At 36.3% G+C, this 15026-nt stretch overlaps 1 protein-coding gene across 1 annotated transcript in view; it reads left to right on the forward strand.

Annotated features, from left to right (window-relative positions):
* The window catches only part of Wdr64 (WD repeat domain 64), a 136758-nt gene that overhangs the window by 98584 nt on the left and 23148 nt on the right, over positions 1-15026 (forward strand). The window contains exons 16-21 of the mRNA XM_047521396.1: positions 4362-4492; positions 7524-7625; positions 8669-8738; positions 9868-9909; positions 11096-11224; positions 12732-12837. Coding sequence (XP_047377352.1) covers positions 4362-4492; positions 7524-7625; positions 8669-8738; positions 9868-9909; positions 11096-11224; positions 12732-12837 — 580 coding nt within the window. The remainder of the gene's footprint in view (positions 1-4361; positions 4493-7523; positions 7626-8668; positions 8739-9867; positions 9910-11095; positions 11225-12731; positions 12838-15026) is intronic.

Raw genomic sequence — 15026 nt, forward strand, 5'->3', positions numbered from 1 at the left:
ATTGAACACCCTTATATCATTCCACTTAAATTTAACCAATTAACACTGCAATATTCAAAATTCCTTCAGGCCGTCTTATTTTATTTTATTTTATTTATTTATTTATTTTTATTGTAAACAAATGGGATACATGTTGTTTCTCTGTTTGTACATGGCGTAAAGGCATACCATTTGTGTAATCATAAATTTACATAGGGTAATGTTGTTTGATTCATTCTGTTATTTTTTCCCTTCCCCCCCACCCCTCCCACCCCTCTTTTCCCTCTATACAGTCCTTCCTTCCTCCATTCTTGCCCCCCTCCCTAACCCTAACTCTAACCCTAACACTAACCCCTCCCACCCCCCAGTATGTGTCATCATCCACTTATTAGCGATATCATTCGTCCTTTGGTTTTTTGAGATTGGCTTATCTCACTTAGCATGATATTCTCCAATTTCATCCATTTGCCTGCAAATGCCATAATTTTATCATTCTTTATGGCTGAGTAATATTCCATTGTATATATATGCCACAGTTTCTTTATCCATTCATCAATTGAAGGACATCTAGGTTGGTTCCACAATCTGGCTATTGTGAACTGAGCAGCTATGAACATTGGCTGTATCTCTGTAGTATGCTGATTTTAAGTCCTTTGGGTATAGGCCAAGGAGTGGGATAGCTGGGTCAAATGGTGGTTCCATTCCAAGTTTTCTAAGGAGTCTCCACACTGCTTAGGCCGTCTTATTTTAAAAATATACTTTGAAAAACAGTTGAAGGCAAAGATACATATCACCCCTAAACACTTTAGTGTATGCATCATTAGCTGGAGTTCACTGTTTACAGGTTTGTTTTTAGTGAAATTTATGTAAAAGAAAATGCACAAAATTTAAGCATGCTATTCAGTGAATTTAGAGAGAAACACGTACAACTCAAATCCCTATCAAGATAAAGAACATCACCACTATCTCATAAAGTTCCTCTGTGTCTCTGCTTACTCAACATCTGCCTCTTGCCCAGAGGAAACCATTGTTCCAATTTTTTTCACCATAAATCTGTTTTTACCAAATGCTACATAAGTAGAATCCTTATAGTTTATACGTAAGGTTTCTTTCATTTAGCATGTTTTTGAGATATGCCTATTTTACTGCATGTATCAGTAATATCCACTGTAACTTTTTAAAACCAAGAAAAGGTTTAGAACTGCTAACTAGAGTTCAAATGCATTTCAAAATATCTCAGAAGTAGCTATATATATTAAATTAGACAACTTCTTAAAATCTCTTTAGAGGGCTGGGTTTGTGGCTCAGTGTCGGAGTGCTTGCCTGGCATGTGTGAGGCACTGGGTTCAATTCTCAGCACCACATATAAATAAATGAATGAAATAAAGGTCCAACAACATCTAAAAAATATTTTAAAAAATATCTCTTTAGAAAGCTATTTTATGGGGTGCTTATATCTCCTTACCCAGGCAGATGCTGGAAGTTGAGGGATAAAGAAGCAAGGAAGCTGTCCCTTTGTTCCTATAAAAATTTAGACCAGAGGGGGAAAATGCTGGGGAGAGCAATATTGGCCAAATTATATTATATTGTGTGCATGTATGAATATGTAACAACAAATCCATCATTATGTACAACTATAACGCACCAATAAAATATGTGGGAAAAAATAGAAAAAAGAAAAAAATTAGACCAATTAAAAATGAGAGTCTTAATTAGCCTTATTTATTTAATATTAGCTGAAACCACTTACACTTTTCAGCTTTTACCGGGATAAGTGGTCAGACAATAAAGATTGCATATTATAAAAGAAGAAGTAGATGGAAAGCATGTTTTCCCCCACTCCCATTAGTGAATAAACTGTAGCATAATTTAAGACAGAATAATATTTCTTTTTTTTATAGAATTTGAAACTATTATAGTACAGAGATAATATTATTTTTCTTCATATTGAAACAAATGTCAGTGTAGCGCTGTGATTTGAACTCCAATCATTGCTAGTTTAAATAATTAGGTTTTGTTATCTAAAAAGGTCTTTGAAATTAATATATATAGTATCTTGATCATAATAACATTATCACATAATGTGTACAAAAGATAGAACAAAATGTACCTCCACATAGAGTAATTTTCTCCCACTTCTGCTTCCAGTGCTATGGATCATTGGAAACACTAGGTTCAATCATACATATTTGATGTATGAGACATTGTTTATAGTCAATAAAAACACAATGAAGATCAATGCACAGTGAATCAGAACCAAAGGAGATGGCAAATAATTGCATAGGTAATAAAAGAAAAACATTACCTTTGGAAAACATATTGTAATAAATTATATAATAAAGTATTGCAGTACATAAAATCCTTTTAGGATTTTATGCAAATGTCAATTATCTCTGAATTTGAATTTCTATTTTTGGTATTTATCAAATTAACTTTTATAACACTTCCTTTGTGCAGTGTATTTTAAAATCACTCTCTAGGGAAAGTGCAAAAGTCACCTGGGGAAAAATTTCTTACTATAAAAGTCTTTCACTTATGAAGCAGTTTTTATTGAGCACTTACTATGTAAAGTGTGCTGCTCTTAGCACTGGAAACAACAAGATTAATGAGGTATGGTGCCTGAGCTATGGGAGTACAGCAGAGATCTTGGAGGGCTGGGGTGAGGAGGAGGCTCCTGAAGAAGATAATTGCTAAGTTAGATATAAAGAATTATTGGGAGTTAGCTTGGCCCAGATAGGGGTTTCTAAAGGGATGTGCAAAGGTAGAGCGAATCCCAAGTGGTGTAGATAGTATGATCAATGTGTGGAGGTACAATATCAGTTAGAGAAAGATAACTACAAATATCTCAGTGTGGTTGAAGCAAGACTGGAATGGTAGAAGATGAAGATTTATAAAATAGGTAGAGACTGGACTGTGCTCATGATGATAAAGCACTTGAGTATCATATAAGAAATGGAAAGTCACTAAAGTGCAGTATGTGGAAAATGGCAGGATCAGATTTGTGTTACGGGTTACTTACCTTTGATTCTGCTTAGATGACAGATTTGAATGGGGAACAATAAAAGCAGAAGATTCAGGCCATAGATTATTGTTTGAGTTGAAAGATACAAGGTCATGATAGTGAGGATGGTGAGAAAGGGAAGGTTTCAAAAAACATTTAGTCAATAAAAGTAGCAAAACTGGCCATCAATTAATAGTGATGGATGCCAAGTAATTGGGAGAGGAATCAAGGACAGCTCGAGGAACATGCTTAAATCAGGCAAAAATCTAGACATATTAACTTTGAGATTCCTGTAAAGTTTCAAATGAAACTTTCAATTAAATATTCAAGCCTAAAGTTCATAGGTCATTGACATGGTGATGATAATTCAAACGTAAGGTAATAAGATTGCCAGAAAGAGTTGGAAAGAAGAAAAAGCAGTTGTACTACAAGTAAACCTTAATGATATTGACATTTAAAAGGTTAACAGACTAAGAGGGTACCAAGAAGGAAACAGAAAAGAAGGGCCATGGAGACACAAGCTGTATTAGTCAACTTTTCATTACTGTGATAAAGTACCTGAGATAATCAACTTCAATGAGGAATGTTTATTTTGGCTCATGATTTGAGAGGTTTCAGTTTATTGTTGCTTGGCCCTGTTGCTTTTGGGCCTGTGATAAGACAGAACCTCATGGGGAAGCACTTGGAGAAGGAAATTGCTCACCTCATGACAGCCAGGAAGTGAGAGAAAGAGGCCAGGGTCCCAATATTCCCTTCACCATTAAATCTCATCATGCTTCTGATAGAGCATTTTCAAATTATGTGGTAATCAATACTTCATCTGAATACTCTGCATTATTATTATGCATTTCTCCAGTCACCTATTTGACTTTGTATTCTACGAATGTGATGCCCAACAAATTCTCAAGACAAGATAATTGAAAAGAATCACATAGAAATGGAAATAATGATAAATTGAAAATGCTTCCACAGAAAAGTATTGAGCAGAAGCCAATTAGAGTTGCTGAGTGAAAGAAAGGTCAATAAGTGAAAAATAGCTAATGCAGAGTATTCTTTCAAGAAGTGCGAAGAGAAGAGAAAGGTAGAAAGGTAATTTAATGTTTGCTAAGGAAGAATAAATCAAGGCTGAGAGAAAGGAATCAGCATGAAGGAGAATATGATTTTGTTATTTTAACTAGTTTTTCAATTTAAAATGTTCAGATTAAATTTTTGAACTTTAGTTGAAATTTTTTCCAACTTCTTACTGTACTCCATGATTTTCAACAATTTAAAAAAGACATTTTGTTTTAACTTGATGACAATTACAACTTGTTCACATGGTATTCATACTACAGTTAGATTTTGTATTCCTAACAGTGAGTTCATTTTCTTCTTTCTTTAGAATCCTGCTGTCAATGTTGAGGTGAGTTGCATGGATTTATTACAAACAGAAGAATATAATTTGATAGTTACTGGAACATTCAATGGTATGATCATCCTATGGAATTTTCTAGCTTCTACTGTCAAAGAAGTGTAAGTTGTGTCTTTGGCTTAAATAATATAAAAGGTTTACTGCATAATAGTCAAAATAATTGGCAATGCTAAAACAAAACAAAACAAAAAAACAGTAATAGATAAAAATGGTGATGACTCTTAAGGAAGGCTTTCCTGGAGGTTATGTTCATGAAAAGACTATGTTCTTAACATCCAAATTCTAGAATGACATATGCATAGTGAACCTTAAGAATCTGTATCCTAAGAACTGGCCTCTACTTTTCTCACATAAGTATATGATCTTTTCATGTGTGATCTTATCCAAATTTATGATCTCAACAAATACTTAAAATACATAACTTCAAACACAGATGTTCCCAGAACTTAAAACACACACGTCCAATTGTCTACCAGCAATTTCCAAAGTCAGATGGTGACAGGTGTCCTAGATCGCTTTTATTTCTCATTCAGCACCCCAACACTTCCAATTTATTATGAAATGGTGCTAACAAGGGCCAATGTGTCAGGTGCAATTTTTCATCGCAAGCACTTAGGTTGAGATGCTCTGTATCATGACCAAAATCTTCCCCTGCCATCCATATCTAAATTTTCTTGCCATTGGTTTTAAAGGAAACAATGTAATATTGCATTATCTGTACAGTAGAATTGTAAATAATAAGTCCCCAGTTGTGCAATTAGGATTCTAAGGACCACAATGTGTGGACACTCGATGTCAAGGGGATTTGTAAGACTTGATTTAAAGGTATAAGATGGTCAAGAATTTTAACAATGAATGAAAATAAAATAAAGATTAAGCATTTGGGGGAAGGGAAGATATATGAAGGAGAGGAGACTAGAAAGTTGGAACAGATGAGGCTGAAGAGGAAAATGCACAAGCATTACTCTCTGCAGTACCTTACATAGTACTGGCCTATCTGGACTCCAGGTCGGTCCTTTTCCTGTCCAAGTTTGAGTCATTGCTTTTATCCAACTTTTGAAAGGAAAACAATTCTTGTTTGGACTCCGGATGTATTCTCTTTTGAGACTTTCATTGAAATAGTCAATATTTGCGGTTTAGACCCCTCTCAGGCCTCTCAGCACGTTCTCTTGGACCATCCTACAATTCCTGCCTCCCTTCTGGTCCTCCTCTTCGACCTGGCCCTGGAGCTTTTCTCACAGACTGTCATTTGATGTCGGTATCTATGTGCACTGCACAATCCCTCATTTTTTTTAATTAATAAAGTCCTTACACAGCAAGTGTCAGCTTATGTATGACTCATTGCTAAGAAGGGAAAGCAGATAAGACTCAAAAGACCAGTATTGATGCCAGAGCTGAAAGAAAGGGCAACTCTCCTGAGAACACTCTCAATTTAAAGGTAGAGATCTTCTTCGTTGAAGTACCCGGTATTTTGTCAAGAGATGCATGCAAATCCAATACCCAATCAGGGTGAAAAGCAACTCATTTTTGTGGGTTATATGGGGTGTCCCTTTCTAATAGGCAGATAATTATAGAAAAACAATTGATTTAGAATCACTGGAGTATTTTTCAAAACATAAATTTAAGGTAATTTGTTTTTAAATTGAAAATAGTTTCTATTTTCATGGGGAAGGTCATTTCTTCCTCTACCTTAAATTTTGCCTAAGACCCCGCCAACTTTAAATTAAGAATATTCTCAGGAGAAATAAGCCCTCTCTCCCTGCTCTAAAATCCATGTTTCTGGGAGGCCCAAATTCAATATTGTTTGTCTGTTTGGTACCAAGGATTGAACCCAGGGGCGCTTAACCACTGGGTCACATCCCCAGCCCGTTTTACATTTTATTTAGAGACATTGTCTCGCTGAGTTGCTTAGAGCCTTGATAAGTTGCTGAGACTGGCTTTGAACTCGTGATCCTCCTGCCTCAGCCTCCCAACCTGTGGGATTACAGATATGAGCCACTGCTCCCGGCTTCAATATTGTTTTTGATAATTAATGTATCTCACCATTCAGCTTACCTGTGAAGCAGCAATACTTAAATAGTTTGAGCTAGACAAGTCATCAAACCCAAAGCTTTTTTTTCTTTTTTTTTTTTTGACCTTGGTATCTTCATCACTGTTAGTCGGGTTTCCCTTACTTTAGCAAATACCTGACATAATCAACTTAATAAGAAAAAACTTTCATTTGGGCTCACAGTTTCAGAGGTTTCAGTTTATAATCACTTGGCCATCTTGCTTATGGCCTGTGGTGACACATCATGTGGGGAGCACTGGAGCAAAACTACTCATCTCCTGGCAAGGAAGCAAAAAAGAAAGCCAGGAAGGGGTGGAGTCCACTGGCCTTTCAAGGGCATGCCTTGAAAGTGACCAGAAGACCCTCATTAGGCCTTACCTAGTCAAGTTTCCACCAGCTCCCAAGAGCACCAAGCCAAGGACCAAACCTGTAACATATGGCCTTTGAAGAACATCTCAGATCCTAGTCCTTCATTGGCTCAAATTAGCAGAAGTCATTTTGGGAAAAGGACATTTTGCTAAGGAATTTTAAGTGTTATTTTAGGAACCAAGCATGAAGTGCCAGTGTAGGCAGTTAGGAATGATTGCTCTGTTCTCAGGACACTACCTGGGATGGTGTATCACTTCTTGGAATCTGGATCAACACGGGGCTTGAGAAACAGGAGCAATGTAATCTCTAAAATGCCTGTTCTTCTCCACTAAATTGTAAGCCCCTCAAGGGTAGTAACCACATTTAATTCTACTTTGTCACTGTACTTATTCAGAGAGTAGAATTCTATTATTTAAACAGTATGATGCTTCCAGTAGTTTCCATCACAGGATTATGCAAGCTGACACTCTGACCTAAAGGTAGGAGGACTTGTCCAACTAGCTGAATTAAAAGACTTTTAAACCATTAAGGGGTGCTGTGGTTATACAGAGCCTTATTAAAGAAGACATAGTTCAGCTCTACATTTCTAGATTTTTTTCTTTGTGTTCAAAGACATCAACATTTTGGAAGTTGGTCATATTGCCTGGGAAATGCAAATAATACCAGTTATCTACTTCGTAAAATTTATTATGTAAATGCATGCTGATTTTCAGGTATCGACCTGAAAATTGCTTCACTGTGGACCCTGACTTGGATCCCAAGCGCTTTAGGATTAATGACATACTGTTCCTCTTTCGTACCCCTGAATGTGCAAGGTAATTCAGTACTTACGGATCAAGTAGTATTGTCTGGGACTTAGGTGGGTGACATAAAAAAAGAGTTCTTTTCCTTCTGGCATTGAGGAAGAGACAACTGGAGGAAGATATAAGTTGAGTTGACTTCTTGGCTTCAATATTTTTTTCCCTGTCACTGTCTTTATGTAGTTGGCATGGTCCTCAGGGACCTAATGTGCTGTGTGGTCCCCTCACCGTATCAGCCTCACAGCTTCCTTTACAACAGTGGAGGAGTAGAAACTCCTCATCAGCTACACTGTGAGCCAAAATCTAACACTGTCACCACTGATATGAAGCTAAAGTTAGGAGTTTCAGGTCAGGGATGGAAGATCAAACTGCAGGTTTCACATTCAATTCAATATACGGAGCAATTTCCATCCATTTCTGAAAGAACAGAGGCTTGTTTTATGATTACTTAAGAGAAAGTGTTGTTTCGTTTTGTTTTGTTTTTGTATTTATATTTGCTCGAGAATTATGGTTTGGAAGCAAAAGACAATGTCAAACACATCTCCAGAGAAGAAATAAAAGGTTTCCTATGCTAGTTTGAGGTCACCCACTGGTGAGTCAGAATACAACACCTTCCCTACCTCTTGGCTTGAAAGTTCATCAAAAAAATTTGGACAATATTTCAAAGACTTACACCGTGTAAGCAAACCACTGCAGAGACAAAATCAAGCCAGCCCTAGCTATTATAGTGCAAGAAGTTAGCCAGACTTGGCAGGGCCCCCACAACCACCCCACCCCCTGCCATTCAGCGCCAGAGCCTCTGGGAGTAAATCTACCTTTAGCAACAGGCCAGATCAGACTTGGTTTCTCCAGACCTAGGCAGCAATACACTTTAGCTGCTGAAGGTTCCCCAGGAGTCTCCACCACACTACGGAATGTTCATCACACAAAATTTCATGAGTGAGGGGCTTGGTCTCCACAGCTGATACAAGAAGCAAGCAACAGAAATTGAAGCAGAAGATACTCTTGGAGTATGATATAATACCTTTCATCCTTGGACTTCCCTCCTTCCATTGCAGGAAATCAAGTCAGGATTCCGTATGCTCTTCATCCCAGTGTGAGTCTAACAAGGGTCTACAGAGTAGCAAGGTAAGCAACAAGTAGAGAGAGTGTCTTCCTATTCTACTCAGTGTTGGTTCAAAAATAGTGAGGTTGAGCATCTGAGCCCTTCCTAAATGGAAGGTAAAGGTGGAAAAATTCTATGTGTGCATGTAAAAACTTTGTTTTTCTTAATAATATCTATACTGTTTTCAATTTTTAAAAATTTCAAGGTTTTTTCATCTGCAAATAATCAGTACATGACCATTAACAAAATAAGTTATCTGATATTATTTTTGCATTCATAAAATAGTAATCTTAGACTATCCATGTGCTAAAAAGTATTACAGTTCACAGGAAGAAGAGATAACATGATATAACAATGTAATGCAGTGGTTTTCAATTTCAATTTATATATTTTTACACATTGTATTAATTTAATTTATTTATTCATTTTGGTGTTAGGGATTGAACCCAGGAGCATTTAACCACTGAGCCACATCCCCAGCCATTTTATTTTTTAATTTTTTATTTTGAGACGGGGTCTTGCTAAATGCTTAGGGCCTCTCTAAGTTGCTGAGGCTTGTCTCAAACTTGTGATCCTCCTGCCTCAGCCTCCAGAGTCACTGAGATGACAGGCATGCACCACCACGCTTGCTTTACACATTACATTTCCAATTAGTATTTTGTCTGAAGGAAAGTTTTCACAGCATAAATTATTTTAAAATAGCTGGCATAGTGAAAAAATAAATTTATTCAGATGGATTGTAAAGCCAGACAGACTAGTGCATGAATCCAAGTTCTCCAGTTAGTAACTGGATAGCGTTAGAGATATCGTATGATCTGAGTTTCTATTTGCTTATCAGTAAACAGGGAATAATAAAGATTAAACTGTATGCTTGTCAATAGAATTACAGAAAACATACACCAAGAAGTGGGCATGCTTTGGATACTTAATGACTCTCATTATTAGGCTACTCTTGAGCCACTAGGGAATGTTGGGTTATGCATTCTGTATTTATGAACATGAAAAGCTCTGCAATACAGTTTTTTAAAGAAATAATTTTAAAATTAATGCTTAAGGATATAAATTCAACTCTGGAAAATCTGCTCATCTACTCTGTCTTGTTTCCTTACAATGTCAAAAAATATTTTACCTTTCTCTTTTCCCCTCATTCAGGGAAGCAAGCAAAGCATACACGATGGTGAGTTTAAAGTCAGTGTCCCTTCTCTTTTTCATAATAAAATAGTTTTTTAATTTAATTTTTTAAATTTTTGCAGTGCTGCAGATTGAACCTAGGGCCTCCCACATGTGAGGCGAGTGCTCTCCCACTGCCTCATCCCCAGCCCCTGCTGCTGCTTTGCAACAGGGACTTTAACTGACAATACTCTTAATGAGTATTTTGCTCAAATTTTAAGTTGCTGTGGAATTTGGTGGTCCAACAGGTAGAATCCACTAGGATAATACCTTTTAGAATACTAATTCTAGGCTTTAAAAATCTGAAACATCACTGAGTTTCTTAATCTCCAGTCCATTTTCCTCAAACCTCTACAAGATTTATAAGGCATTCTGGATGTGTTAGGAGGACTTCCACTAGATGACTATCTTGGTTTTAGTGGGTACATACAGCATATAGAAACTTTTGCTATAGGAATTAAAAAAAAAAAAAAAAAAGCCTTTTAGATTTTTCCAGTGATCCAGGATTCCCTTTTTTAAAATTTTAAAAATGCTTTTATTATGGAATTAGAGTTACACATAACAGTTGGGATCATTCTGACGTAATCAGACATGAATGGAATTTAATTTGCTCCCTTTCAGTCCCTAGTGCCTCCACTTCCCTGCCCTCCTCCCTCCCGCGTTCTTCTCCTTCCACTCTACTGGTCTTTCTTTTATTTACTTATTTTAATTGATTATGCATATATATATACATATGTATACAGACATACATATGTTTATGTATATATATGTATGTCTGTATACATATATAAATAAACAAAGGTTGGATTCCCTGTGATATATATGTACATAGCATAATTCTGTCAAATGCATTTTGCATTTCCTCCCCTTTCCCGTCCCTTCTCCCTCCCCCTTGATTTCTTTCTTCTACTCCAAGGATCTTCCCTCTATCCTTATGAAAAATAACCCCTTTTTCCCTTACTTTGCTCTAGCTTCCGTGTATGAGGGAAAACAGTCAACCCTTGATTTTCTGAGTCTGGCATATTTCACTTAGCTTGAGGATTTCATTCTTTAATGCTTTTTTGTTCTCTTGAGTTGAAAAAAAATTCTGGGGAAAAGTATGTGTCGGTTTGCTATTTTCCTGCCTGCCTCCTCTTTTACATTTTATAGAATGTAGAATTCCAAGAATTGCAAATACCATTATAGCTCATTAATTTCTTCAATAGGTGAGCAAACAGATATGCTGAGAGAGCACCTACTAGTGGACACAAAGCATCCTGGAGTTGCCAGTCTAACAGCTCAGCCTCCTCTCCTGGTTACTGCTCATGAGGATGGACACCTCCGTCTGTGGACTATGGAGGTGATGGAGCTTGGTGTTTCCTGGGAATAGAAAAAAGGGGGGAAGATAAATAAGCTAATTAAATGAATCTTGGCCTTCTTCCGTTGGGCATGCAGTTCTAATGTTTTTCATGCTTCTAACCAACTGGATGTTTTTACAACCTGCTCACTGATCATACTACTCGAACTTCACAATAAGCCAGTTTTGTAACTTAAGAGACCAAAATCATCCAAACTACTAACATTTCACATCTTTCTTTTAAGCTGTGAATACATGCCACTAAATGTTTTATTGGATATTTAAATAATATTAAAGAATATGAATGGCAGAGTAAAAAGATAGAAAAACACTGAAATGTTCAGTATGTAGTAAATCTTCAGTGCTCCAAATTATTGGAAGATAGTGTTACATCATTTTGAACATCCTTAGACATTTTACTACAAAAAAATAATAACTTTCATTCACCAGAAGATTTTAAATTATTAGAGTGGAGAGTGGGCATTCCAAATTAGGAGGGCAAATGAAGAGGCATTAGGAAGACAACAGATTATGAAGGATCTTTAGCAGAGTGGAGATCATGATGGTGAAACCCTGAGAGAAACAAGGGAGGTAAACCCACTGTGGTAATAAGGCTCCTCGCTACAGAGACGCTCAGGAAGCAGCCGTTATGTGACAGATGAGGGAGTCCAACAACAGAGCAGCATGACTTCCTGCCAGATCAACTCCAAGTCTGTCCATGGATCCTAGATAATTAGTGAAAGTGCAAAATATATCTGAGATGACCTTGGTATTAGAGCGATGCCTTTTCTACCCTGACAAGTGAGAAAGTGAGAGAAACACGAGAAGAGATTATATTAAAGTCAAGTCTCTGGAAACAAAGAGCTGATTCAAACTCTTTGTCCTCAAGCTTAGCTGTTTATTCCCCAAGCAAGATAACATGTGTGAAAGTTCTTCCCCCCTGGTTTATCCTAAGCACTGAAAAACAGTCTGTATGAATCTAAATCTTTCACATGAAAAACAGTCTGTATGAATCTGAATCTTTCACAATCTCTGATCTTGCATCAGTGTTGAAAAAGATAGATATTTCTGAAAAGGCAAGTATTCATGTGGAAACCAATGGAGATACACTTAAACCTAAAAAGAACATTTAAGTGACCATGTAGTGAAAATACTATCTGAGGAACTCGATGAAGAGTCATAGAAAGCCTCAAATTTAAAGGCAGTCTATAATAATTAGAGTCTATATACATAATTAACAGTTGTCTATAACATGTATGTAATTTCAAAGAACTAAGTCCCTGTGGATAGTTTCAAATTATTTTTATTAAAAAGAAGAAGAGACACCTTCACTTACAGCCCACTCTTATTTAAAAAATAAAAAATAAATAAAAAGAAGAAGAGAATCATGTTTCAGAACTAGAGCTGATTTTTGAGACATGTTACATATAGAGAAATTCAACTTCAATATTAAAATTTTACAGAATTTATTTTCACAGAAAAAGTCTTACTTGTGTTGTCCTTTATTCAGGGGAGATTACTGAAAGACATGCTCCCTTTCACAAAACATTCGGCCATATCTCTGACATCGCTGTATACTGATTCATGTTCCAGAGTTCTACTAGCCGGAAATATGGGTAAGTCATTACTTTTATATCAGCCCCAGGCATCTTAGCAATCATTCACCAAAATGATTACAGGAAAAATGCATGACATTTATCAAGATGGAAAAAAAGTGTAAGAGGTATGCTCGAGCATGAGAAAGTTATGAATAGCATGTTGAAAAAATGGAAAAATAAACAATGTCAGGAGTACCTATTTTATTCCTAACTCTTCAAGCAAGGCATTCTATTTCTTCCACCTTTAAAAGGAGTATATGACTACCTATCACTGACTTAAATTGGGAATAATGTAAAATTTTATCTTCTAACATTGAAAGACTTAGGTTGTATTGATCTTCTTTGTGTATGTGTGTTCCTTTTTTTGTTGTTCTTTTTAATTATACATGACAGTGGAATGTATTTTGCATATTACATGTACATGGAGTATAACTTATACTAATTAGGATCCTATTCTTGAGGTTGTATGTGATGCACAGTTAACCTGGTCATGTATTCAAATACATGGCTAGGAAAGTTATGTCATATTAATTCTACTGTCCTTCCTCTTCCCCTCTCACCTCCCTTCCCTTCATTTCACATTGTCTAATCCAATGGACATCTATTCTTTCCCTCCCTACTCTCCCTTGTTGTGGGTTAGCATCCATATATCAGAGAGAACATTCAGCCTATGGTTTTTTGGTACTGCCTTATTTCACTTAGCATGATATTCTCCAGTTCCATACATTTACTGGCAAATGCCACAATTTCATTCTTTTTAATGGTTGAGTAATAGTCCATTGTGTATATATACCACATTTTCTTTATCCATTCATCCATCAAAGGACCCCTAGGTTGGTTCCATAGCTTAGCGATTGTGATTGAGCTGCTATAAACATTGATGTGGCTGCATCACTGTAGTATGCTGATTCTAAGTCCTTTGTGTATGTTCCAAGGAGTGGGATAACTGGGTCAAATGATGGTTCCATTCCAAGTTTTCTAAGGAATCTTCATACTGCTTTCCAGAGTGGTTGCACCAATTTGCAGTCCTACCAGCAAAGTATCCTGAGAATAATACCTTTCTCCCCACATCCTCACCAACATTTATTGTTACTTGTATTCTTTACAATTGCCATTCTGACTGGAGTGAGATGGAATCTCCGTGGTTTTAATTTGCATTTCTCTAATTGCTAGAGATGTTGAACGTTTTTTCATATATTTTTTGACCATATGTATTTCTTCTTCTGTGAAGTGCCTGTTCATTTCTTTTGCCCATTTATTGGCTGGGTTATTTGGGGTTTTTTTGTTCATTTGTTTGTTTGTTTGTTTGTTTGTTTTTGGTGTATTTTGAGTTCTTGCCTTGAATTATACTACAGAGCTATAGTAACAAAAACAGCATAGTATTGGCACAAAAACAGACATCAAGACCAATAGAACAGAATAGAAGACACAGACACACCCACATAAATACAGTTATCTCATACTAGACAAAGGCACGATAAATAAACATTAGAGAAAATGTAGCCTCTTCAACAAATGATACTGGAGAAACTGGAAATCCATATGTAGTAAAATGAAATTGAGCCCCTCCCTCTCACCCTACACAAAACACAACTCAAAGTGGATCAAGGATCTAAGCAGTAGACCAGAGACCCTGTGCCTACTAGAAGAAAAAGTAGGCCCAACTCTCTATTATGTTGGCTTAGGAACCAACTTCCTCACAAGACTCCTGAAGCATAAGAATCAATACAGAATCAATCAAGAATCAATAAATGGGATGCTATCACACTAAAAAACTTCCTCACTGCATTAATCTTCATTGTGAAAGGGAGTAGTGACATATGTTAGAGAAGAATATAGTTATTCTTGATAGGGGACTTTATTTTATATGTGTTAAAATTAGTATAGTTGGTCTTAATTCATCCATCTAATACTATTTGTTTTGCCATTCTTCCTTTCCATTTTCTCTTCTTCTATCTTTTGAATCAACCCTGAATTTCTTTTGTTATCATCTTTCCTGTGCTTTGAAAGATTGTTTATTAATGCAGATTCATATGTTAAAGTCTTTAATTTTTCTTGTGTTTAAGTTTTTAAAAATGGTCAATCCGTTTGTTAGAATTAGAATGAAACAGTGTCTTTTCAGTTAAAGCAAAAAATAAGAAACAGACAAACAGACAAACAGGTAGGTGACTCTACCATTTTTCATTCCTACCAGCAAGTGAAAGACA

The sequence above is a fragment of the Sciurus carolinensis genome, chromosome 12, assembly GCF_902686445.1.
Source record: "Sciurus carolinensis chromosome 12, mSciCar1.2, whole genome shotgun sequence".
In the NCBI taxonomy this organism is placed as follows: Eukaryota; Metazoa; Chordata; class Mammalia; order Rodentia; family Sciuridae; genus Sciurus; species Sciurus carolinensis.